This window comes from Podospora pseudopauciseta, chromosome 1 (assembly GCF_035222475.1).
Source record: "Podospora pseudopauciseta strain CBS 411.78 chromosome 1, whole genome shotgun sequence".
Taxonomy (NCBI): domain Eukaryota; kingdom Fungi; phylum Ascomycota; class Sordariomycetes; order Sordariales; family Podosporaceae; genus Podospora; species Podospora pseudopauciseta.
In genome coordinates this window covers 4,064,741-4,088,872 of record NC_085892.1, presented here as the reverse complement: position 1 = coordinate 4,088,872, position 24,132 = coordinate 4,064,741, and the positions used below count along the sequence as shown (strand labels likewise).

The 24,132-nt window shown below is 53.4% G+C and overlaps 7 protein-coding genes across 7 annotated transcripts; 3 read left to right on the top strand and 4 right to left on the bottom strand.

The window, feature by feature from the left end:
* Positions 1-641: 641 nt before the first annotated feature.
* Positions 642-4,726, bottom strand: QC763_111540 (uncharacterized protein; the record flags this gene model as incomplete). The annotated part of the gene is made up of 3 exons (XM_062907740.1): positions 4,128-4,726; positions 3,830-4,023; positions 642-3,766 (listed from the first exon to the last, which is right to left on the bottom strand). The coding sequence occupies exons 1-3, from the start codon at positions 4,400-4,402 to the stop codon at positions 642-644; spliced, it is 3,594 nt and encodes a 1,197-aa protein (XP_062770710.1). The 5' UTR covers positions 4,403-4,726.
* A 1,845-nt stretch (positions 4,727-6,571) lies between these two features.
* Positions 6,572-9,708, top strand: ned1 (lipin Ned1). Its single transcript, XM_062907739.1, has 2 exons — positions 6,572-7,589; positions 7,640-9,708. The coding sequence occupies exons 1-2, from the start codon at positions 7,142-7,144 to the stop codon at positions 9,553-9,555; spliced, it is 2,364 nt and encodes a 787-aa protein (XP_062770709.1). The 5' UTR covers positions 6,572-7,141; the 3' UTR covers positions 9,556-9,708.
* A 559-nt stretch (positions 9,709-10,267) lies between these two features.
* TAF9 (Transcription initiation factor TFIID subunit 9) lies at positions 10,268-11,047 on the bottom strand (the record flags this gene model as incomplete). The annotated part of the gene is made up of 1 exon (XM_062907738.1): positions 10,268-11,047. One exon carries the CDS (start codon positions 11,045-11,047, stop codon positions 10,268-10,270), a length of 780 nt encoding a protein of 259 aa, XP_062770708.1.
* A 49-nt stretch (positions 11,048-11,096) lies between these two features.
* On the top strand, positions 11,097-14,624 carry HIS4 (trifunctional histidinol dehydrogenase). The gene is made up of 2 exons (XM_062907737.1): positions 11,097-14,154; positions 14,218-14,624. Exons 1-2 carry the CDS (start codon positions 11,748-11,750, stop codon positions 14,409-14,411), a joined length of 2,601 nt encoding a protein of 866 aa, XP_062770707.1. The 5' UTR covers positions 11,097-11,747; the 3' UTR covers positions 14,412-14,624.
* A 1,271-nt stretch (positions 14,625-15,895) lies between these two features.
* On the top strand, positions 15,896-18,665 carry PLB1 (Lysophospholipase 1). The gene is made up of 2 exons (XM_062907736.1): positions 15,896-17,338; positions 17,399-18,665. The coding sequence occupies exons 1-2, from the start codon at positions 16,596-16,598 to the stop codon at positions 18,639-18,641; spliced, it is 1,986 nt and encodes a 661-aa protein (XP_062770706.1). The 5' UTR covers positions 15,896-16,595; the 3' UTR covers positions 18,642-18,665.
* A 1,121-nt stretch (positions 18,666-19,786) lies between these two features.
* Positions 19,787-20,776, bottom strand: QC763_111490 (uncharacterized protein; the record flags this gene model as incomplete). The annotated part of the gene is made up of 1 exon (XM_062907735.1): positions 19,787-20,776. One exon carries the CDS (start codon positions 20,774-20,776, stop codon positions 19,787-19,789), a length of 990 nt encoding a protein of 329 aa, XP_062770705.1.
* Positions 20,777-21,082: 306 nt separating this feature from the next.
* On the bottom strand, positions 21,083-23,815 carry QC763_111480 (uncharacterized protein; the record flags this gene model as incomplete). Its single annotated transcript, XM_062907734.1, has 2 exons — positions 23,493-23,815; positions 21,083-22,971 (listed from the first exon to the last, which is right to left on the bottom strand). The coding sequence occupies exons 1-2, from the start codon at positions 23,539-23,541 to the stop codon at positions 21,083-21,085; spliced, it is 1,938 nt and encodes a 645-aa protein (XP_062770704.1). The 5' UTR covers positions 23,542-23,815.
* Positions 23,816-24,132: the final 317 nt, after the last annotated feature.

Here is a 24,132-nt window from a genome sequence, read left to right as displayed (position 1 = left end):
ACGGTCGGTATAGCAGTTGAAATACTTGTGTTCTCTTATTATGGGGCAAGATCCCCTGTGAATTGGCAAAAACAAAAAAGATCAAACTGCAGAGAATTGGTGTTTTCTTTGAACTTGTATTTCCTTGCGCAACATTGACGAACCACCACCAAGTCGAACGCTCGAACCACTCACCCACTCCAACTTGCTCAAACAAGCTCCAAAACTGCAGCCACAACCACCCATCAACAGGGGTTAAGCTTCAGCCACTATATAACCCTAACCCTCCTATTTACACCAACACCTGCTCCTCACCTAACCCATCACCTGCTCATTCCTTATCCCATCAAGATCTTCCCGTTCACGGTTTATATATCAACTTAAACATCTGGCCAAAACCAAAAATAAAGTGTACATGCCAGCGAGCTTTCTGATTTTCCCGTCATCATAGAAAGACAGCTTGTCACATTTTGAAGGCAGTCTTCAGTCATACCCTAAACAACCATCCTCAACAACATGATATTCAACCCCGCTATGACAGAACAGCAGCAGTACCAACCAAAAGCTATTCCACACATACACACACACACACACCCACACAAATATTCTACAACCCAGGTTGTCGCATCTTCCCCCATCCTCTTAGCCAGTATGCACCATTTTTACACCTTCTCCTCAACCAACCCATCCAATTCACCCCCCACATGCGCCCTCTCCAAATCAAAACTCTCCTTGGTATTCTCATTATTCTTCTTCCCCTTCTTCCCAAAACTACTCAACCACCTGCTCGCCGCCGTCCCCCCTTCTTTCATCGTCCCCTTCGCAGCAGCAGCGGCAGCAGACGTAGGTCCCAACCCAGGACTACTACACTCATAACTCTTCCCCAACACCCCAGCCAAAACCCCCATCGCTTCATCCCCCAAGTCTTCAAAGTCGCCGATGCTAGATCTCGGGTCGATGCGGTCGGAAGGCGCGGTGCTGGCAACGCTGCTGGGTCCTTTCTTAAACAAACCCCCAGCGCTGGTGATATTCTCCTTGGCACTGTTACCGCCAAGACGTCCGGGAAGACTAAACTTGCTCGAGGAGCCCTTTCGGAAGAGTTTGCGGACCACGCCCTCGTCTTTGAATGAGCCTGAAAGTCCTGCGCTGGCGGGTTCGGAGGGTGTATTGGAGAATGACTGGTCGAGCGTGAGAGAGTCGCGGGACTCAGAGATCGAAACCGACGAGTGAAGCGTATGAACTGAGGCTCCATCCCTCGACTTCCTCGAATCCGCGGGCGAGTCCATCTCGAAAATGGGATTCTGCGTCTGCTGACTTGGCGTGTCCGGAACTGTCGCAGCCTCCTTTTCTTTCTCCTTCTTCTTCTCGGCAGCCTTCTCCTTATTAGCCTTTTTCTTCTCTGCTTTTGCTTTTTCCTTGACTTCTTTCTCCTTCTGCTTTTCAGGGTTGGATTTGAAGAGGGATCCTATAAAGGCGGGGGCATTGGGGTTCAACCGACCGAGCGCGGCCGAGGCGGCTTTGTTGGCGGACTGGGTCGGCGGCCGGCTGCCGATGACGCCGACGTCCACGTTGGAAAGCATTTCCTCGTCGTCGAGAATTTCGTCGTCGGCCGAGGCGAGGGTTGTCTTGAGTGCTGAGGGAGATCCATGGAGCGAAGGCCGTCGGGAGGGGTTCCTGGACCAGGGGGCGTTATCGGGCGACCAGAGACGGCTGTTTTTGTTTAGGGTTGAGGCGTCCATGGGTGGCCCCCAGATGGAGCCTGAGTCAGTGGAGGGTCTGGGGAAGTCGGAGGACGCGATGCTGGTAGGTCGCGGGCTGCTGGGGTCACGGTCAAAGAGACCACCGGTAGGCCTACGGGAAAAGGGGTTTAGGCTTCTTGCAAATGCGTGTGTGTTTGTTGTGGCCTGGCCTTCTGTGATCTCAGGCCCAACTGAGTTTCGGTTAAAGACATTCCAGCTGCCTGAAATGCTGATCCGCCGCTTGTTGGCCATGTCTGGATCATCTGTCTGCCGTGGGAAAGATTGGCTTTGACCTTGCTTCAAACTCCCTAGGAGAGGTGGCTCTTTCTCCCCCTCTTCCTTGACAGTCTTGGAGCGTTGCCAAAAGAAGCCCTTGTGCTGAGGGGTTTCGGCTATAGTTGGGGATGGCAGAGTGCTAACCATCCTCTCTGAAATTTCGTTAGAGAAGGGGGGGAAGGGGAGGTTACTTGTGGATCCATGAGGGCTGGACAGGATGCTCAGGGCCTTGCCCGACGAGGCAGGAGACTGAGGAGCTTGCTCGGGTGAGGCCCGCTGGCTTTGCAAGAATGGCTCAGAATCGTGAAAAGTCGCCGGACTTGGGTCATCGTTGTCGTCGTCAAAGTCATCAAGTATGTTGGATGGCAAAAGTGCCGTGGCGGAAGGACTGAGAGGGGCTGATGACCCCCGAAAGTCCATGTCTGCGGACAGGTCCATAAACGGTCCTGGGGCAAAACCAGGTGGCGCATTCAGAGATCGTGAACTGGCAAACCCTGTCGGGGCTGAAAGAATCGGATCGATCTGTGAGTAGGCTGGCAATGGCGATGAAATAGACACATTCGACATTGTGTTGCTGTTTCGGCTCCGGCGCTTGAGCTGAGTAAGTGTTGGGTTATCAAACTCCAATCCCGAAGCGTTCGGTGGCGTATAAAGCCCATAGCTTGGCTGAGGAATAGCCTGCAGCTGAGCACCAAGGGCGCGGATATGCTCATCTAGTCCTCGAGATCTCTTAGTCTCGAACACCAGTTGTTCGGACAGCTCTCTGTGTCTGCGGTGCCATTCCCGCTTCAGTTCGGCGTCCTTCTCACGCCACTCGCCGTCATCTTCTCCGCCAGGCAGTTTCTTCCGGGCCTCTTCCAGTTCTCGGACCTGATCTCTCCTTTCCTTCAATTCTTGCTCCAGTCGTGTACACTCAGCTTGGAGCTCGTTGTTATCTCCTCGGAAGGCCTCGGCCTTCTGATCACGCTCTTCCTCCAAATCTTTCCTCTGCTGATCAAAACTTTCCCTGTCCTTGCGCATCTCACCTACACCTCTTTCCCACTTGGCAATATTTTCATGATACTTTTCTCTTTCACTTTGCTTCTCCTTCAGCGTCTTCTCTCTCTGGCCCTTTCGTTGCAGGGCGTTTCGCATCGCCCGGTCTGTCGAGTTCACATCCCGCTTCAATTTCTCGGTTTGCTCCTCCTTTTTCTTCTGCTCCTTCCTCTTTCCCTTCTTCTCGGCTTCTAATTCCTCCAGCACCTTTCTATTTTCAGCCTCCTCTTTTGCTATTTGAGCCAGCACCTCCTCTGTTTCTTTTCTAATGCTCTCGAATTTTTCCGTCAATTCCGGCAGTGTTTTCTTCGCATAGGCGCTCAAGTCCTCCCTGGTTGACTGGTCGATGCTCGTGGTCGACGGCGAGTGTTTCCTAGTCACAGTGTTTCGACGGGGCCCTGGTCCAGAATTCGTATTTCCATCCCGTGCAGGTGATGCTATCCCTTCCGTGACAGTGGCCATCTCGAGTGCGGGGAACGCCGTTCGGGCTCCTCCGCTTTCGTCCATCGACTCGCCATGGGGTGTTGCGGGCGGTTCCTCGGCTGTGAAGTTGGATGGCAATCTGGAGTTGCCGAGTTGTGGCCGTCCATCTCGGGCAAAGGTTCTGAGCCGGATGACTCGGCTTCCACCCTGAAAGTTATTGGAGCCAACCGCGATGACCCGAACGTTGTAAAAATGGTCTGGCTTCAAGCCGCTGACGACAATGGCCGGTTCTTGGTTCGCAGCGACCTCCCCCACTACAAAACTCAAAGTTAGGCTTGTCCTCCTCCCGACCAGGCCTATGTGTGGGTAATACATACCAACCACTCCATTTACTTGTATCAGAAACTTTACAACTGATCGGTTGGGCGCGGGCCGCGTCCAGTTCACAGTGGCAGCATCGGCTCTGATTCCCGCTAGGGACACGTCGGGCGGATCGGGGACATCGACGCCCAAGGTGTTGATCAACTCCGGGACGGGTTTCCGCAGCGTTTGGAATGCCCTTCCCACCAACCTGGACACACAAAATGATGAGCCTACGATTCCTCCAAGAGATGCGCCTTGTGACGAGCCAGCACAGGCAAAGCCACAGGACCATATAACCACATAACCACATACCAGACTACAGCAGCTCCCACTAACAACATGTTGGCGTTTCTCAGAACAAAAGTCTCGAGATGGAGAGCCGTGACCGAGTCGAGGCTGGACACGTACAGCGAGTACGAGAGGTCGCGCGACAGCTCGGGAGCGACGGCCCAGCAGAAAAGAACCACTCCAACAGCCGCAATCAGATTTATGCGGGCGTTCTTAGGCTCGGTGAACCACCAGGCAAGACTGGCCGACAGGATAAGCAGTGTTGGAATCAGCGACGTCCAGGAGATGATCCATGACATAGCGCTGTGATCGGTTCGGCGGAGAAAGAGAGAGAGGGGGGAGAGAGGGAGAGGGAGAGGGAGAGGGAGGAGGAGAGAGGAAGACGAAAGTCGGTGTCGGTTCGTCGGAATCAGTGGATGTCGCACGCAAAACGGCAGAAGGGAGTGACTGTGGGTGGGGGTTGCGTAGCAAAGGCAAGCAAAAACTACCAAAAAGAAAAAATCAAAATGGTATCCATCCCCCGTTGAGAATGGCTAGTCGGCCCTGTTGCTACAACTCTGCCCGGTGCATGGACGGTGGAAAATTGGAGACATTGGGGACGTCCGGGACTTCGCGCATGGCCAGCCCAGCCAGCAGATCCCCAGAACACGACCCCGACCTTCGATTCAGCGGCGACATGTTTGTTAATGCGGCACTGGCAGCCATTTGTTAGTGGGCGACGGGCGCTGAGGGACGACGATGGCCAATCGCTATTGCGACAAGCACTCGAAAACACCCCACTACGGATATTTCCATGGCTGCACGCTGTTTCGGCACTCAGGCACCGGCGTTAGCGGGCTGCCACCACCTGGCGAGCGTTGGTTTTCACTATTTTCGAGTGCTAAAAAGATCCAACGGTGAGGCGTTTATGTACCTTACTTTATCTAAGCACACCTAGGTAAGGTGGAACTTGCATCGAAGATCTCAACTCAACACCTTCCTCTCTATTCGCCGGCGGTATTTGAAGAATTATTTTTGCTCCCGCCGAAAAGATAAGAAGCACGTCTGCCCAACGGGAAGAAAGCGATCTGCCGCCCACTTCCCGTCTGGTATCAGGCATGAAGCAACGATCTGATATCTGACTAACGACGAGCACAACTAAGGATGTCCTGTTATGTGCCATCTCAACAAGATGGCCTCAAACTCAGACTCCCAACGGCATGACTTTCTCACCTATCATTCCATTGCTCCGAATCGGAGTCTTCGCGTCATCTGATGGAGCCAACAATGGGGCCTCTCTCGAAACAACAAGACGGCAGTCTTCTGTCCCGGCTGTGGCCCGTCGATCATTCTTGTTGGCCGTCTCCAGGTTATACCCGGATTCATAGTGGTCTACATGTCCACCTCTAATCGACCTATGCCTCTGTTGCTTACTCCATGCAGCAGCTCGGCATACAGAAAGAAATGAGGTTAGCGCGGAGTGCCCCAACTTCATGATCAACGAAGCTTGGAGTGCAGAAGCCTAGTGACTTGGACTTCGTCACTCCAACACAAAGCAAGTTGTGACACTTCTTGGGCCAAGGCATAACAACTTGGTGAGGTGACAAGGCAGTTATATCAAAAATCTGACATACAACTCTCCACCCGCACTAGAAAATTTGTTCAAGCCTCGGCTTTTTTACTTCGTATCGCGGCGCAGAATTGACCGAATTGATTGCCTCGCTTCGGCGAGACCGATCTATCCCTGACTGAGAACGGACAACTCTAGAGCGTATGTTGAGAAAGATATCTCTGCTGTACGCAGTGGTGATGGAAAGAGTAGTTTGCATACAAAGACACCACGGGACTGGATCTCGCACGGGATCAACTCTTAACCGCCAATATATTGAATAGCCTGTTCCCCGTTAGACTGCGGAACCAGCGCCGGCGGGCTGGTCAGGTGCCGCCCCTCCACAACAAGTCTGTAGTAGTACCATGCTGTGTTGCCTTCCCCAACAATCCTCCACGCGTTGAATGGGGCTGCGCCGTGTGTAGTTACCTAAGTTGTACAAAGTGTTTTTTATTCAGCATGTGTTCAGAGTCTTCAGAAGTCAATGGGACAAGAGACGGATACCTCAGACTCTCACATGCCAAAAAGTCTTTGAAATCTCTTATTTTGGATCATATCATAATGATGAACCCTGCTGGGCGTTGCATCGCGCTCTGGTGGGTGGAATATCGGCCATGACATCAGCGAGGGGGGTTCTGCAGTGGTTTAAAAGAGAGCATGGCAAGGGTCCTAATTTCCGGGGAGGTTTGTTGGTGGGAACACATGTGATACTTAGCCGCTGGGCGAGATTTGGTGGTCCACAAAGTACCTCGCTTGTCGCGGTTCGACGCTGAGCTAGGCCCGGCCAAGAACGGGGAAAGCGCTGGGGGGGGCTTTCTGGGGCGGCGGCCGGGGGGATTGTTGAGGGCCTCGTGATTGTCTACCTACCCTCTTGTCCTGGCCGACTTTTGTTTCGTGAACCGCCTCGAATATCTGCAGACCTGTCGCCGACGTTGACGCTTTTCATTTTTCTCCCTAACGCATTCCGTAGACGTCAGGTGCTCAGTGCCCAAGTCGTATTTCTGCCTCTGTGCTACCAAGCAGCCCGCCAACCCGGTCCACCCCTCCGGCTGCTTTACGCTCAAGGTTCCTCCTGTCAGTCAGACCGTCGGATCGCATACCATTGTGCGCCAGCTCGTCATTCTAGCTCCGACTTTTCTCCCTATCGTCCTTCCATTCCGCATTCCGACACTTTTGCAAACGCAATTCATCAAATATCGCAAGAATTCCAGAGCTCCAGAGCCCACGCGCATACCGAGATCACCCAGTCCAGACCCGGCCTGCCGCCCTGTGTCTGGACCATCACCAGCTCAGCTCAGCTCGGTTTCAGCTGACCTCTTGTTTGCTCGCCTTTGTCCATACCAAACATCCACGGATATTTTCTGTTACAACAGCGACCGGCGCGCTTGTACATATATAGTTCTGTTGGAAGCGACAGCAGTGCCGGTGCAGTCCCGCCAGCCTGGACACGATGCAGTACGTCAGGAATCTGAGCGACTCTGTCTCGACAGCATGGAACTCGATCAACCCGGCAACATTGAGCGGAGCCATCGACGTAATAGTCGTTGAGCAGGAAGACGGATCGCTACTCTGCTCACCTTTTCACGTGCGCTTCGGCAAGTTCTCGCTCTTGCGCCCATACGAGAAGAAGGTCGAGTTCAAGGTCAATGGGGTCAAGCAGCCGTATTCGATGAAGCTGGGCGAAGGAGGCGAGGCATTCTTTGTATTCGAGACTAGCGACACTATTCCCAAGAGTCTCCAGACTTCTCCCCTCGTTTCTCCAGCCTCCAGTCCACCTTTGAGCCCACAACAAACCACCGGACTCGGGGAGCCTGAAGCCCTCGATCTTAACGATCCAAAGGTGCGGTCAGCGAGCTTTAGCAGACCGCCGTTGACCGTGCTCCCGAATCAAAGAGATGGTGAGTACATGCAAGGCTCAAGCTCACTGCTCGGTAGCTAATATACACAGGCCTCATCACACCAAGATCAGCTTCTCCAGAGTTCGGAAAGACCGGAACCTCTATTGGCGACTGGTCCCCACCGCGTCCTCATAGCGATGATGTCCTGCGGATGACGGCTAGGAGGGCACCCAGTGAGGACTCGGACGACCCCGAAAACCCCAAGTACTCGGACCGTTCACACAGCCCACCGCCTCTCTCGGCATCCGAGGCTTTGCAGAGAGCCATGAATCTCTCCAGGGAGCTTGCCGCAGTGAATATTCAGACACATATCACCGAAACAGGAGATCTTATGCTGGACATGAGCAACTTCAAAAACAACGAGGAAGATGCGATCAAGACGGAGATTCTGGCTCGCAAGGTTCTCTCGGAGGAGCTCGACGGCTACTACGATATCGGCGCTCTGTTTGGTGTGGATGAGCGCGGAAATCTTTGGATCTACAGCAGCGAGGGAGCCAAGGCTGCCGCCATGAAGAAAGCCATGGAATCGAGCCTGCGCAACGACAACGGCATCGTCATGGACGCAGCTTCTGATCCCGGCTACCAGAGCGACAGCAGTGATGTGACAGCTTCACCTAGCGTACCAAGCCACAGACGTGCCGATTCAGACCTCGGCCAGATGTCTATCCAGACACCACCCAGCTCTCCCGGCTCCTCAACCGCCGGTGATCCGAACCGTAACTACGCGAAGACCTTGCGGTTGACCAGTGACCAGCTCAAGGCCTTGAACCTGAAGCCGGGCGAGAACTCGATGAGCTTCACCGTGAACCGCGCGACCTGCTCGGCCTACATGTACCTCTGGAAGTACGAGGTGCCAGTCGTCATCTCCGACATTGACGGCACCATCACCAAGTCAGATGCCTTAGGCCACGTGCTGAACATGATCGGCCGTGACTGGACTCACGCCGGTGTGGCCAAGCTATACACCGACATCGTCGCCAATGGGTATAACATTATGTACCTGACGAGTCGCTCCGTCGGACAAGCCGACACCACCAGGGCATACCTAGCCGGTATTGTCCAAGACGGCTACAAGCTTCCACGAGGCCCAACAATTCTGTCTCCAGATAGGACAATGGCCGCCCTCCGTCGCGAGATTTACCTCCGAAAGCCACACATCTTTAAGATGTCCACCCTGCGTGATATTCGCTCCCTCTACGGCCCCGACCGCAAACCCTTCTACGCCGGCTTCGGCAACCGTTTCACAGACCAAATCTCTTACCGCACAGTCGACGTGCCGAGAACAAGGATTTTCACCATCAACTCCAACGCGGAGGTCTCGCTCGATCTGCTCAGTCTTAACAAGATGAAGCTTAGCTATGTCAACATGACCGAGGTGGTAGACCACTACTTTCCCCCTGTCAGCACGCTTGTCAAGGGCGGTGGGGAGGAATACACTGATTTTACGTACTGGAGGGACACCCCGCTTGAACTGGACGAGTTCTCGGCTAGTGATACCGAGGGTGAGGGCGAGGAAGAGGAAGAAGAAGAAGAGGAGATGGATGATGAGGATGAGGAGTATGAAGATGAGGATGAGGATGAGATTGGGGAAGGGATGGGGGATAGTTACATGTCGAGGGATTCATACGGGGATGACTTGGGGGAGAGTTATGACGAGGACAGGATGATGAGGAGTGCACTTGAGGAGAGGGGGCAGGAGGGGGATTATGAGGAGGATTTGGAGGAGGAGTTTGAGGAGGCGGTGGATGAGGAGGTTGATAGGGTGGGTGGTGAGGAGGAGATGCCGATGGATGAGAGCACAAAGGAGAAGAAGAGGATTTTGGAGGATGTGGAGAGGAAGCTTGAGGAGGAGAAGAGAGAGAAGGAAAAGGGGAAGGAAACGGTTGTGCCGGATACTAATGCGGAGATTATCACTGGGATTAAGGATTTGAAGGTTGGTGCTGAGGTTGCGGAGAAGAAGGAGTGATGAGGGAGGGTTGTGTTTCAACAAGCAACAGTGGTTTTGGAAGAGCATATAGAGGAAGGATTCAAGGGGGGGATTCTTGGTGTGATAGATAGACTTGTTTGTTTGGGGGTTTGGGAAGAGATGGGGATTTGTTGCATAGCGCGGAGTTCTTTTTTTTTTTTTTTTTTTTTTTTTTTTTAGTAGTAGTAGGGGAAAAGGGGTTTCATTCGACTTTTTTGGTAGGCATTATCATTATCATTATTGGTTTTTTGGGTTGGTTTGTAGTAATACATAAAGGGATATAACAACCACATCACTGCGCAATTGCTTGTATGGGAATAGGTGTTATGATCAGTAGCCTTGATTCTGAGCCGCTGTTTGTGTGAAATTATAATTCTTAACTCCCAAGTGGAAGTAGTAGTATACAGAAAGTGAAATCAAATATCTTTGCCCAATTCAACCCATCCCAACGCCATTTCCGAGCCCCCCTTTTGATGAAGTGTTTTTCTTTCTTCATGATAGGAAAAAAAACCCAAAAAAATGCCAAAGCACCAACCACTTGCCAAAAGTAAAATAACAAGACTTGTTGATCTCCCGCTTGTGATAAAAGCCAATTTCGTCCCACTCTTCCATCTCGTCCACCCCTTCTTTCCCTTTGAGTCTTGCTGCCTCCGCGACCTTCTTGCCTCCGTCTCAATCAATGCCTTATGTCGTGAAACCCTGACAGAGAAAATCAAGCCTCCCCCATCTCCTCATCCTCCGCCTCATCCCCAAAAACATCCCCCATCGTGCCCCCCTCCACCCCATCCCCCCCTACATCCTCCTCCTTTTCCTGTGTTATCCCCCCTCCCAAAACCACATCCTCCATCTCCATATCCCCCTCCTCACTCTCCTCACCCGACTCCTCCAACGCCTCCTGCCCAGCCCAAACATCCCTCAACCCCCACCCCGTCCCAGACAAGACAAACTTCTCCCCTGGAAGCCTCAAACCCCATTCACTCGCCGGAACCCTAGGTAAGGCGATTTTGTTTCGTTCTTTGGCCATGTCGAGCAACCAGTCTTTACTCGTCCCACCGGCGGCACCGCCCCGGAATTGGTAGGCGAGGCGGGATGCGATGGCGAGCTGGACGGCGTTGGAGGTTATGGCTGCGTCCCCTACGTTAACGGGGGCCGCGCCGGAGGAGGCGGAGGGGCGGGCGCCGGCGTGGGAGGTGTAAGGGTCTGCGGAGAGGTGGAGGGCGTCGGAGAGGACGGAGGAGGTGTGCCGGTATGCGAAGTCTAGGAGGAGGAGGGGGACGCGGGGTTCGAAGGTTGTGACGCCTTGGGCTAGGAGGAGGAGCTCAATTGTGCGGGACTCGCGGGGGCGGGGGGCGGTGGGGTTGGATTGGGGGTTGGTGTTGTTGTTGAGGGGAGGGGGAGGGGGGGGTTGGGGTGGGTTGGTGGTGGTGGTGAGGGTTTGGGATTGGGAGCCGGGGGGATGGCCATTGGGTTGGGGGGCTGCTGTGGTTGACATGTTGAGGGGGATGGGCGACTTATGTGTGGGATTCGGGTTGAGTTACGGAGGGGTTGATGGTAAGTGACTTGGGTCGGTTGGTTCGACTTCGAGATTGGTGATAGTTCCTGGTAAGATGGATGGAGAGCGCGTAGCTGTAGATGGATAATTGATGCGCGCGGGTCGTTGAAGTCGTGATATTTCTGGGAGAGTTGTCCGCGACAGCAACTGGCGGTAAATAGCTGTGTTGTCAAAGAGAGAGCTTCCCGGCAGCTCAATGGAATCGCGAATAGTCGCGACAGCTTGCAGCTGCTCAATGCGGTTCACCGAACAGACGGCCAAGAACAACCCTGACCCCACCCAGACTTCAAGTGAAATCGGAGGCTGGAATGATCCGGAAATCTTCAGCACAGACCATAGCTTAATTTTGGGGTTGCAACCGTTGCCCGCCCTCAGAAAAAAAAAGGAATTGGCCACTACGTAATGGAGGGGTGGCAGTGGGAAGAGGTGGATGATTTTACCCCACCATAAATCATGCCTTGGGACTGGATCCGATGCAGGAGCGGGTCAGGAACTGGCGATTTGATAATGCATCAATTTTAGAGTCATACTTTGCCTCACGCTCACTTAAAGAGGGCTCTCACTGTGCTTACTCTCATACATCATAACGACAGCATACACCCTATAGTGTAGTCGTCAGACTGACAACCAATCCCAAAAAATGGAGTCGACGCTTCCTCTGCCGTTCCTCATCAGCGTCAATGTCCCGCCGGGGCTCGGAGGAGAGAGGGAGGGGCTCAACCGCGAGGAAGTCTCATGTCTGGGAACTGTCTTCTTTACCGTGAAGCCGCAGACATATGAGAAGATTTTCCGTTTCCTCGGCCGCCACAACACCGAATTCCAGCCCTTTTTCGACGTGACACAGCTCGAGTCCCGCGATGATGTCGTTTCTCTTATCGACGCTGGCGCTCGCAAGGTGTTTGTCCGCCCTGAACAGCTTCCCGATTTCGCCGAGTTTGGCTCCCGAGTAGCCCCTGTTGTGTCTGGCGCCAACCCGGCGCAATTGGCTTCTGCCACTGAGCACGGCCTTCTCGTTTCCGACTTTGATACCACCGCTGCCGAGACTGCGCGGTTTGTCGAGGAGGCTAAGGCGAAGAAAATCGCTTCTTTCTTTGTCAAGCCTGTCGCTGGTGCTGACCTCGAAAAGTTCATTGGTGTTGCGGCACAGGTTGGCGCTATTCCTATTCTTCCCTCGACTGATGTAACCAGCAAGGAGCAGGCCGGAAAGCTTGCTGTTCCTAAGATTCTTGCTGCTTCGTGGAAGTCAGACCGTGCCGATGGCTTGATTCCTACCGTGGTGGTTGATGAACATGACACTGCTCTTGGCTTGGTGTACAGCAGCGAGGAGAGTGTTGGTGAGGCTCTCAGAACACAGACTGGTGTTTACCAGAGCCGGAAGCGTGGGTTGTGGTACAAGGGTGCTTCTTCTGGGGACACTCAGGAGCTTGTGCGGATATCTCTGGATTGCGACAATGATGCGCTCAAGTTTGTGGTGCGGCAAAAGGGGCGGTTCTGTCACCTGGAGCAGTCTGGCTGCTTTGGCGATCTGAAGGGTATCAAGAAGCTGGAGCAGACTCTTGTCTCAAGGAAGCGGTCTGCGCCACAAGGCTCATACACTGCTCGTCTCTTCTCTGATGAGAAGCTGTTGAGGGCGAAGATCATGGAGGAGGCTGAGGAGCTTTGCGATGCCAAAACCGCCGAGGAGGTTGCTTTCGAGGCCGCGGATCTCATCTACTTTGCCATGGCGAGAGTTGTTGCCGCTGGTGTGTCTCTTGCTGACGTTGAAAAGAGCCTCGATGCCAAGAGCTTCAAGGTCAAGAGGAGACAGGGCGATGCCAAGGGCAGGTGGGCTGAAAAGGAGGGCATCAAGACAGAGACCAACGGAGCGGCGCCACCAGCACCAGCGCCAGTAAAGGAGGAGCCCAAGAAGGACGAGAGGATTCTGATGAAGGTTCTCGATGCGGGTGAAGTCACCACACAAGAGCTCGATGCAGCCCTAAAGAGACCATCACAAAAGTCGGCCGACGCCATCATGAAGATTATTGTGCCAATCATCGATGACGTACGGAAGAATGGCGACAAGGCACTTCTCTCATACACTCACAAGTTCGAAAGGGCGACATCTTTGACCTCTCCAGTACTCAAGGCGCCGTTCCCAGAGTCCATGATGCAGCTTCCCGCGGAGACCATCAGGGCCATCGACGTGTCATTCGAGAACATCAAGAAGTTCCACGCCGCTCAAAAAGACGAGAAGCCGTTGCAGGTCGAGACCATGCCCGGCGTTGTCTGCAGCCGTTTCTCTCGCCCCATCGAAGCCGTTGGCCTTTACGTGCCCGGTGGTACCGCCGTTCTGCCCAGCACCGCGCTCATGCTTGGTGTACCGGCTATGGTAGCCGGCTGCCAGAAGATTGTCATTGCCTCGCCGCCTCGCTCCGACGGCAGCATCACCCCTGAGATTGTTTACGTCGCCCACAAGGTTGGCGCTGAGTCGATTGTCCTCGCTGGTGGTGCCCAGGCTGTTGCTGCCATGGCTTATGGCACTGAGAGCGTGACCAAGGTTGACAAGATTCTCGGCCCTGGTAACCAGTTCGTCACTGCGGCCAAGATGTACGTCAGCAATGACACCAACGCCGGCGTCGGTATTGACATGCCCGCCGGTCCTTCCGAGGTCTTGGTTGTTGCCGACAAGGACGCCAACCCAGCATTTGTCGCCTCTGATCTCTTGTCCCAAGCTGAGCACGGCGTCGACAGCCAGGTCATTCTCATTGCTATTGACCTGACTGATGCCCAGCTCGCTGCTATTGAAGATGAGGTTCACAACCAGGCCATGGCCCTCCCGCGTGTGGACATTGTCCGTGGGTCTATTGCTCACTCGCTGACTGTCAAGGTCAAGACTGTGGAGGAGGCGATGGAGATCAGCAACAGGTATGCGCCTGAGCACTTGATTCTTCAGATCAAGGACGCGGAGAAGGCGGTGGAGAAGGTGATGAATGCGGGGAGTGTGTTTATTGGGGAGTGGACGCCTGAGAGCGTGGGTGATTACTCGGCTGGTGTTAACCACTCTTTGCGTAAGTTTTTACTGCCCTGGTTTGATACAAACAGGAATTGATACTGATTTTGGATTTGCGTAGCTACTTATGGCTTCGCCAAGCAATACTCTGGCGTAAATCTCGCCTCGTTTGTCAAGCACATTACCAGCTCTAACCTGACGGCTGAGGGGCTGAGGAATGTGGCAGGGGCGGTGATGCAGTTGGCTAAGGTTGAGGAGCTGGAGGCTCACAGACGGGCGGTGGAGATTCGGTTGGAGCATATGAACAAGGCTTGAGTTGGCTGACTGCGGTTGGATATACAATACCACATTGGGGGATTTAGTTGACCTGTAGAAAAGAAAAAAATAGAAAGCAGTCATAACAGTTTACAAGCCAGACAGTTTCAGAAGGGTTCCGACTTTTGGGGGGTACAAAGGGTTCCAAAGCAAAGGTACCACGGGTTGCGGATTTTTGTGTTTTTTTGTTGTTGTTGTTGTTGTTGTATTAGTAATAAACCTGGGGTATAGGGAGTTTCTAGGTTGGATCTGTAATGAATATCGAGGTCTGTCGGATGTTTGATGCTCGCGTTAGCGTGGATGGATGTGCAGGAGATGATCTGATGCTGGTCGGGGGTCGGGTCAGGTCGGGGGTCAGGGCCGATCGATGGGCTGCCTCCCGCTGTCAAAGATTGTTTCACTGACAACGTGGAAGGTCTTGAGGTGAGATTGGATGGCGGGGGGAGATATGCCTCGATCTGATATTACGGGATAGCATCGACGGGAACACCTTGATACCCAAGGGTTATGATTTATCCGCACTGGATCTGAGTATCTCGTGGGTAAACAAACGTCCTTCCAGTTCGAGGATGCAGGCCCATTGGAGAGTTCCGCGTATTGCGTACACAGCAGGCTCAGGTAAAGCTTATGAGTATATGGAAGAAGTCTGCCTTGCCTTTCACGGCAGGAGAGATACCAAACATGGCAAACGAAATCCCAAACAGCATTTGAACAGAGCAAACAAACACATGTGTAAGCCGTTGGAGTGGTGGAACTGAGACAGGTCACCGACCTGGTGGTTGGCCAGCCGGTTGATTCCACGGCAGGGAAGAGGGTGAGGTGGCCGAGGGTGCCGAAGAGCGGGTAGATCGGCTCCCGAGTGTCTGTCAACTTTTTTCTGGAAGAGTCCGCTATTCTACATGACTGTAAATTCGTATCGGACAATTAGCGGAATCCGAATATCGAGCATGTAGCGGATAATTCCCAGTAAAAGAATACGATGATGATGACGTGAAGTGAACCGAGTGTGGCATCCCTGTACCCACTGTAACTGTGGGGGACGGGTGGCTTGATGCCAAGAAGGGGGAGACTCGTAATTGCCCTCCAGCCCTTCCGGACCCCGCTGAGAAGGCTGGTGGTTGGTGGAGTGCCACATACCGGTGTTCATTGGGATGGTTCCAAACTGCCCGTTTAGCGCTGGGAATTTTTGGAAACTAATGACGGGTGCTTGTGCTTCCCGCTCGGGCTGTTCTGTTAAAACCGTCATCCGGTAGGTCATGGAGAACACTTGCCAGTTGACGTTTGTTAAGAAGTCGACAAATGTTAGTTGAAGATTGGTTTGGTTGGGCGGGCTCGGCAGGTCAAGCCCGCGGTTGCATGAAACTTGAAACGATGCCACCGTGACCTGAAAGGGGGAATGCAGCTTGCAAATCAGGGTGTGTAAGAGCCTCCCTTCCACCCCTCCCTCCTGGCTGTGATTAGATTTCCTGCAGCTCCCGTCCCCAAATCGGCCTCGGCAGCGAGGGGCTGAGCAGCCTCATTTGATTTATTTTTCCCAATTGAGGGACATCATGCATGATATGGCAGAACTTGTGAAAGGGGCGGCGTCATCCGGTCTCGATGCTGACAACTGACACCAAAACCATCCCAACTTTCAGTGCCACCCGGCCGAGACAGACAGCCAACGTGAGCAACGAGCAGTCTTGGTGTTTCTTGGGTGTTTCTTGGTACTCGCTGGGCAGAGATGATTGATCCCTTGAAAAAAGAATTAAGTCGCCGATGGGCTCTTTGCCAACGGTTGCCCGTGCTCCCCTTCCATTCTCCATTCATTCCCCGATCTACCCGCTCGCGTGTGTGCCATAGCCTCCACATAAACCTAGCCCACGTTATTTCCAGGGACGAGCTCCCTTTCTTTGAAACTTATAATACTTTATACATCCATCGCCGCTACCGCCCCCCTGGGTCTCGCTCTTTTTTTTAATTTTTTTTATACAGCTTTTTGTTGTTTGTTGCTTTTCCAGCTTAGCAATTTGATTGCTTTGCTTCATTTTTATTTCTCACATTCGTGGGAACTTTGGTTCCTCTACTTTTCCTTTGGGTTGTCGTGCGCTTTACACGCTTATTCGATATCAATAACATAACACAGCTCACCCACCTACCTACCGTTCTCATGATTAGCAACAACATCATCAAAACATAAACGATATGCATATTCTAGATTACTCCACCACCCTCGCTGCTCTCCTCCTCACCACCGCCAACCTTGCCTCCGCCGAACCCATCCCAGTCCCAGCTGTCCAGCTCTCCCAACCCAACCATGATTTAATCCTCAGCCCTCGCGCGCGTCCCAACGCGCCCAGCGGCGGCTATGCGCCGCAGGAAGTCAACTGTCCCAGAAACAAACCCACTGTCCGTCTTGCCGATGGCATCTCCAAGCAGGAGGAGGACTGGCTCGGGAAGCGAAGGAAGGAGACTGTGAAGCCCATGATTGACTTCTTGAAGAGGGCCAATCTGGAAGGGTTCGATGCCGAGGCTTACATCAACCGTGTGGCTCCGGATGTGAAGGATCTTCCCAATGTCGGGATTGCCGTTTCGGGGGGTGGTTACAGGGCGTTGATGAATGGGGCCGGGTTCGTCGCTGCTGCCGACAGCAGGACCACGGGTGCGACTGGGGAGGGACAGATTGGGGGGTTGCTGCAGAGCAGTACTTATTTGGCTGGTTTGTCTGGTGGTGGTTGGTTGGTGTCGAGCATTTACACCAACAACTTTAGCACGGTTGAGACGTTGAGGAACGGGAGGGAGGGGAGCAGTATTTGGAAGTTTGATAGGAGTATCTTTATTGGGCCAAACTTGCCTGGGATTTTTGATACTACCAGGTACTGGTCTAGGGTGGCTAGGCAGGTTGCTGCGAAAGCGGATGCTGGGTTCGAGACTTCCATCACGGATTAGTAAGTTTCTTTTGTTTACATACATGCCCAAGCACGATACTAACCCCCTATTCCCCCCAGCTGGGGCCGTGCCCTGGGTTATCAACTCATCGACGCCGAAGACGGCGGGCCGGCCTACACCTTCTCCTCCATCGCCCTAGACGATGAGTTCTCCGCCGCCCGCACCCCCTTCCCCATCCTCGTAGCCAACGGCCGCTACCCGGGGGAGAGGATCATCTCCCTCAACGCCACAGTCTACGAGTTCAACCCTTACGAAATGGGCTCCTACGATCCCACCACGTACGGTTTTGTTCCCATGGAGTACCTCGGCTCCAACTTCTCCCAGGGCGTCATCCCCTCCAGCGGAAAGTGCGTCAAGGGGTTTGATTCCGTGTCCTACATCTACGGCACCTCCTCCAGCCTCTTCAACGCCTTCATGCTCCAAAACATTTCCTCGGTCGAAGGCGTCCCTACCTTCCTCCTCAACGCGGCAAACGCAACCCTCAACATCCTAGACAGCAACGAAAACGACATTGCGCAGTACGAACCCAACCCATTCCTGGGCTGGAACAACGCCACCAACCCGAGCGCGCAAAAAATCGAGCTTGATCTCGTCGATGGAGGGTTAGACCTCCAAAACATCCCCCTCCACCCCCTCATCCAACCCTTCCGCCACGTCGATGTCATTTTTGCGGTAGACAGCTCGGCAGACACGACGCACAACTGGCCGAATGGCACCGCCCTCCGCGCCAGTTGGGACCGCTCCCAAGGCGCCATCGCCAACGGCACGCTGTTCCCTCCCGTCCCCGACCAAAACACGTTTATTAACCTCGGGCTTAACAACCGGCCCACGTTTTTCGGGTGTGACGTCAATAATTTCACTTTGGAGGCCGGGCAAAAGGTGCCCCCGTTGCTGGTTTACATCCCTAATGCTCCTTATAGCGCCAATTCGAACGTCTCGACTTTTACGAGTAGTTACCCCGAGAGTCAGAGGAATGAGATCATCACTAATGGGTATAATGCTGCCACGCAGGGGAACGGGACGCTGGATGGGGAGTGGAACAAGTGTGTGGCGTGCGCGGTGTTGAGTAGGAGTTTGGCGAGGACGGGGACGGGGGTGCCGGGGGAGTGTGGGAGGTGTTTTGAGAGGTATTGCTGGGATGGGAGGTTGGATACCAAGGCTGTGGAGGGGGAGTATGAGCCAGGCTTTAGGGTTGGGGATGCTTCTACCAAGGATAGTGCTGCTGCTGGGAGGGCGGCGGTAATGGGGACTGGGATGGGGCTGGTGGTTGGGTTGTTGGGGGTGGTGGTGATGATGCTTTAGGGAGGAGGGGGGGCGGAGGGGGAGTGTGTGGAAATAGATGGTGATTTGGAGGGGAGGTGTTGATTTCTTTTGATTTTTCTTATATTTTTCATTTGTTATTTTGTTTTCTTCTTTTGTCTTTCCTGGAGAATGATGTGATATTTTGCATGATGAGAGTTTTTGCAGAGAATTCGGGATACCCCAGCCTTACTTGTATAGGGTTGAAAATGCTGTTATTTGGTTTGTTTTTGGGGTGAGATGATAAGTTGAGTTTTGGTCATGCCTGGATACGTCTGTCCTGGGTAACAAACAACAAAAGTCAGATAGAAGCATTGATCGATATTCATGTCTCATATGTTTTTCCCAGTCTCAACTCTTGCACGGTTTCAGAAGAAAAGAATGTCAACCTCTCTTGACCCCTTGAGTTGATCATCAGCATGACCAAGTCCTCTCACATACTCCCTCCCTCCTTGCCTGGGTGGCCGAACAGAACACAGGACAGGGACCGATCAACACTCGCTCGAACAGTTTATTTATACCGATGACCTTGAATTTCATCACGACCACCCCAGGAAAGAAACGGCCACCTTCGTTTTATTTCGACCATCTCCATCCAAAAATCAAATCGAGGTATGTCATCGGAAAAAACAAAGAGCTCACCTCTCACCCACACTTCATTTTGATTGTGGTGACCACCTTACAAAAACCCTTAGGTTTTATCTTGAATCAGAGAGAGTCTGGTCCTAACAGAGAAGCTCTCCAGGGCTAAGAGCAACCCGGGCGGGGGGGTTGCCCGTCAGCAAGCTAGTCTTGCCACTTGAGAATTCGATCAGAGTGAGCTGCTGTTCTCCGCTGAGTGATATGTGCGGGGAGCATATATATATACTGTTATTGGGGAAGGAGCGATGTGGTGTGTGCTGATGTGAGGAAGGAGCCACTTGACTGGAAGTTAGGATGGGAAGGAACGACTAAGACTGCAGGTTGTAACGGGAAGGAGCGATTGGAAATGTAAGCTGAGCCTCAACTAGCATGATATCACTCAGAAACTCAAACAACAATCACGGTCCAAAACCATTGATTACTCACACCTCTTCATCCGCCTCTCAAGGCCATAGTCTGCTGTCATAGCTAACCGCTCAGTATACATCCCAACCCATCACCCTCTCTCACTCCTCCTCATCCTCCTCCTCCCCCTCCACCTCCTCCCCCTGCCTAAAAACAACCCTCTCACACAACTGCAGACACTTCCTAACCGGCAACCCAATCACATTATCCACACTCCCCTCCACTTTCTCCACAAGCACCATCCCTCCCACTCCCTGCAGCGCATAACCCCCCGCCTTATCCGCCCCCTCCCTCGTCCTGACATAACTCTCAATAACATCGTCCGGCAACCCGTCCTCCTCCCTCGCGAAGTAAACCTTCGTATCCTCCACATGCCCCCTAATCTCATACCCCGGATGACTCGCATCCGCCTTTGGCGCCATGACGCAAACCCCCGTCAAAACCCGGTGATACCTCCCATCCCTCAGGTGCGTCAGCATCCGGACATGATCTTGTTCGCTTTTTGGCTTTTCCAATATCTGCCCTGCGCGGGTGGCGATGATTGTATCCGCTGCAATGACAACAGCTGGATCTTCCAAATGTTCCTTGGTGGCGTCTGGTTTGGCCTGGGCGGCGAGGACGGCTTCGTAGACGGCGTGGCATTTTGCTCGGGCGGTGGCTGAGACGTACTCCTCTGGTGAATGTGTTTTCTTGTCGAGGTCCTCGGGGGTGTTTGAAGGCCAGACTTCGAGGTTTGTGAGGCCGATTTGGTTGAGCATTGCTCTTCGACGAGGGGAGGCAGAGGCTAAAATCACGCGCTTGGTGCGGAGGTGGTTGAGGATGGGGAGTTGAAGCGGCAAGGGGCCGGGTTTGATGGGGGCTGATTGACGGAGGGGGATGCCGTGGCTGCGGGCGGCAGCGATGTAGGAGGGGGGTTCCTCGGGGGGTGGGGAAGTGAGGTCCATTGCGTTGATGGTGGTTGGAAAAGGGGGTGGTGGTGGTGGTGGTGGTGGTGGTGGGTGTTTGAGGGAACAGGTGGTTGTGGTGGTGGTGAAATGGCGGGAGAGGTAGAGGAGAAGTGTGGCAGGTCGTCGGAAAGGGGTCAAGTTCATATGGAGAAAGATTGTGACAGGGGTTTTGCAGCTCTTGTGGTAAGAAGAGGGAGCTTGGTTCTGGAAAGGAGGGGCGGGACGACCCAACGAGGCACTGCCGTGACAGTGAGCGGGGACCCCACTTTTGAACGCTGCGGTGCTGCGTCATAGCTGTGTGGGGTGGGTGGTACTTTTGAAGGGCTTCGGCTTCGGCTTCGGGGACGTTTGATATCAACGGTGGTGGAGTTGAACTCTAAAAGATGAAATTCTATTCATGCGTGATGTATATGCTGCTCTGCCTTCCATCCCATGTGCACCTGTCCTTTTTCATGCCTCCTTTTCCGTATCCAACCCCTCCTTCCCCTCCGCCCCCTTACCCGGCTTGGGAATCTTCAACGGGTGCGCCTCGGTATTAAAAACATAGTCATCCAAACTGATCAGGTCCGGCTCAGAGAAGATAAGATAATAGTACTTCAGCGTCTCGGCAATCCAAAAGCTCTCCATCGAGTTCTTGGTTCTTGACCTCGTCCCACCCCTGCCATGAGCATCCGCCTGCTCTTCACCCGGGGCAACATTGACGTCTGAAATAGCCGTGTACGCCTCGTTTGTTTCGGTCGCTTTTTGAACAGCCGTGAACATGCGCCAGGCGATATCGAGCAAGTCCTTCTTGCCAGTGATGCGGTAAGCAATAAAGATAGACTCGATCGCTTCAGGCCGGAGGAGATACGAAGGGTCCTGGACAGCCCTGAAAGGCTTGGGATACCGGCCAGGGGCGGTGTTGGCTTCTTTATAGGTTGCATCATCCCACTTGCACCGGGGAAACTCCTCCTGTTCTTCGTCCTTTGATGAAGGCGCAGAAGAGGGAGCAGGGCAGGGAATGATCTCCGAAACCTCAGGCATGATCCCAGAAGGAAACGCTTCATACGCCCAGGCACACCCACGTGCGAGCTGCTCGCCAATCTTGACGTGGGCGGGTTCATGGAAGAGCTTCCCACCCAAGGCAAACATTCCACCCGCAAAGCACCCCAAGTGCTGCACCTGAGGCTGGAGGTCGATAATGTCTTGACCATTAGCATAGACATTACCCGACAACAGCACATCAGGCGGTGTGGCAGGGTACAAATCCGGGAGCATGGGCCGGAAAAGGAGGTGGTTGCGAGCGGTGGCCATGGACTTCATGTGAAGTTTCTTATACGTTGGATCGAGGCCACCGAGAAGGACGTACATCTTGGAAAAGTACTCGTAGGCCGAGTCGGCAGAGGCGCCAAGGCTAAAAGAGCTACCCTTCGCACTGATGGGGTTCTCGGGCTCGTTGCGAGAGACGTCAATAAACACTGGCCACATTCCCGGGAGATTTGTGTCGTCCTGCGTCTTCTCAAGGGCGCGCGTCACCCCAGAAATGGCGCTGAAATACTTGGGATCCCCGGTCAGCTGGGCAAGCCGAGTAAATTCGAGAGACAGGGTTCCGGCTGCAGCAGAAGACTCGCCCATGCTGGGCCTGAGACTTCCCGCCTTCGCCTCACGAAAGTTGAAGCTGTTTGCTGGCATGTGGTTGGGGGTGTCGAAGCCGGCGTAGAGCATATCGCCCAGCTCAACGGCCTTGTCGAGGAGGACCTGGTCGCCATTGAGGTCGTATGCTGAGAGGAGACCACCCAGATACCGGATCGTCGTTTCGAAAAGCGAGCAATGTGAAGAGGTCGTCTTGTCCCAGTTGATGGTAGCGGTTTTTTGGACCGCCTCCTTGTATTCGTCATTCAATCCCATGATCCACAGCGTGTCCAACGAGTCCACCAGCGTAGCACCCCATCCAGCAAAGGTGTCTTTTCCAGTGAGCTTCTCAGGGAGGAGCTCATCCCGGCCCCAGGCGTATTTTCGATAGGCGTTCCATGACTTCTTTGCGGCCTGCTTCACAGCCTCCTGTCGTTCCTTTTGAGTCTTGATGTGAGACTCGCTGGCTTCATCCTGGGAGAAGTCATACTGGATGCGGGGAAGCTCTCGTGGGATCCCCTCTGGCAGCTTGATGAGTTTGGACTCATCAAACGGGTATTTCATCCGGCGTCTTGCCCAGTCGTAAGTGCTCTGGACATATTGCCCCGTTTTTGGCACTATGGGAATGGCAACATAGTCTGCTTGGTCGAGGAGTATATAGAAAACAAGAGCGACCACCGTCAACAGAGCTAGGCGTTGAAACCTGCGGGCGGTTAGGATGGCCATTGCTCCCCTTTAGCCACCCAAATGCAAGTGATGGCAACGGTGAGACGCGGGACGGGAACCATCAAGAGGTCACTGGATGACCTGGTTGGGAAAGAATAGGTGAGCGAGAGATGAGAATGATGAAGAAAAGTAAGTGAATGAATGAGCCCAAGGCGCAGCGGTGGAGCAACAGTAAAAGGAGATTGTCAGAGAAACACGTCAGCTGCAATGAAAACAAAAGTGCATCCAAAAACTGCCGGGGAACTCAACAAGCTTCCAACGGGTTGCTCGTCCGGGTCGAATAGCGGCTCACAGAAATGGAGAGCTTGCCCCTGACAGGCTGCGATGTGCCCTGTAACTGTGGAGAATCGACATGCTTGGCGATCTTGTTAGTGCCGATTTCCGGTATTTATAGTGGCTGTGAGCCCTGTTTGTGAATTGATACGAGCATCACCAATTTCGAGGGAATAGGGGGGGGGGGGACATTCGAGAACAATAGGAAAGGATACGCGGAGTGCTCTCTGGGCTGTCCGAGGTTGCATACCGCTATGAAATGCAGCAGCAGTCGTGAAACTGTCCGAAATGCCCGGCATTGAATAACTTCTGGTGGAAGTCGACGGCGGGATTCAGCCGGCGCTAAGGCAGCTCCAAGGAAATCTGAACCCAGACAGCCGGGTTCGACCTGGGAGGGAAAGGCGAGACCGTCCCACCCTTCAGCTGCAATGTTGTTTCATCTCAACGATGATTGGAAAACAAAACAACACAAATAAAAAAGACCAAAATTCTTGGAGAGAGGACGACAGCGGGCTTCAAACTCCCCCAAATCCGACCCCAGATTCTCCCGTGCGGGGGGCCACATGGCATCAGTGGCAGTGTTTGCCCAGATCTCGGGGCAACAAGGAGATAAATGCTCCAGTATCAATATCCAAGACGTCAGATAAGAGCATACAACCAATAGTCTCATCATAAACTCACGGGTTAGGCTGACTTGCAGACTGGACGCCTTCAAGTTGAGAAAACATGAAACCAAAAAAGACGATGTCAGGCTCTGCCTCCAAGAGCTGAGACGCACCAGCATACATTCGATTTAGCGCAGGCGTCCATGGCACATAGACTTCCAACTTCCAAACTGACTGACAAGAAGGCTCTGGCCGGAGTTGATCCTATTGGTCCCAGACCTTCAC

Bases quoted from the DNA above. Each gene is read 5' to 3' on its own strand.
- ned1 (XM_062907739.1), top strand. From the start codon at position 7,142: ATGCAGTACGTCAGGAATCTGAGCGACTCTGTCTCGACAGCATGGAAC. The intron at 7,590-7,639 runs GTGAGTACATGC...TAATATACACAG, and splicing joins GCTCCCGAATCAAAGAGATG to GCCTCATCACACCAAGATCA.
- HIS4 (XM_062907737.1), top strand. From the start codon at position 11,748: ATGGAGTCGACGCTTCCTCTGCCGTTCCTCATCAGCGTCAATGTCCCG. The intron at 14,155-14,217 runs GTAAGTTTTTAC...GGATTTGCGTAG, and splicing joins TGGTGTTAACCACTCTTTGC to CTACTTATGGCTTCGCCAAG.
- PLB1 (XM_062907736.1), top strand. From the start codon at position 16,596: ATGCATATTCTAGATTACTCCACCACCCTCGCTGCTCTCCTCCTCACC. The intron at 17,339-17,398 runs GTAAGTTTCTTT...TATTCCCCCCAG, and splicing joins GAGACTTCCATCACGGATTA to CTGGGGCCGTGCCCTGGGTT.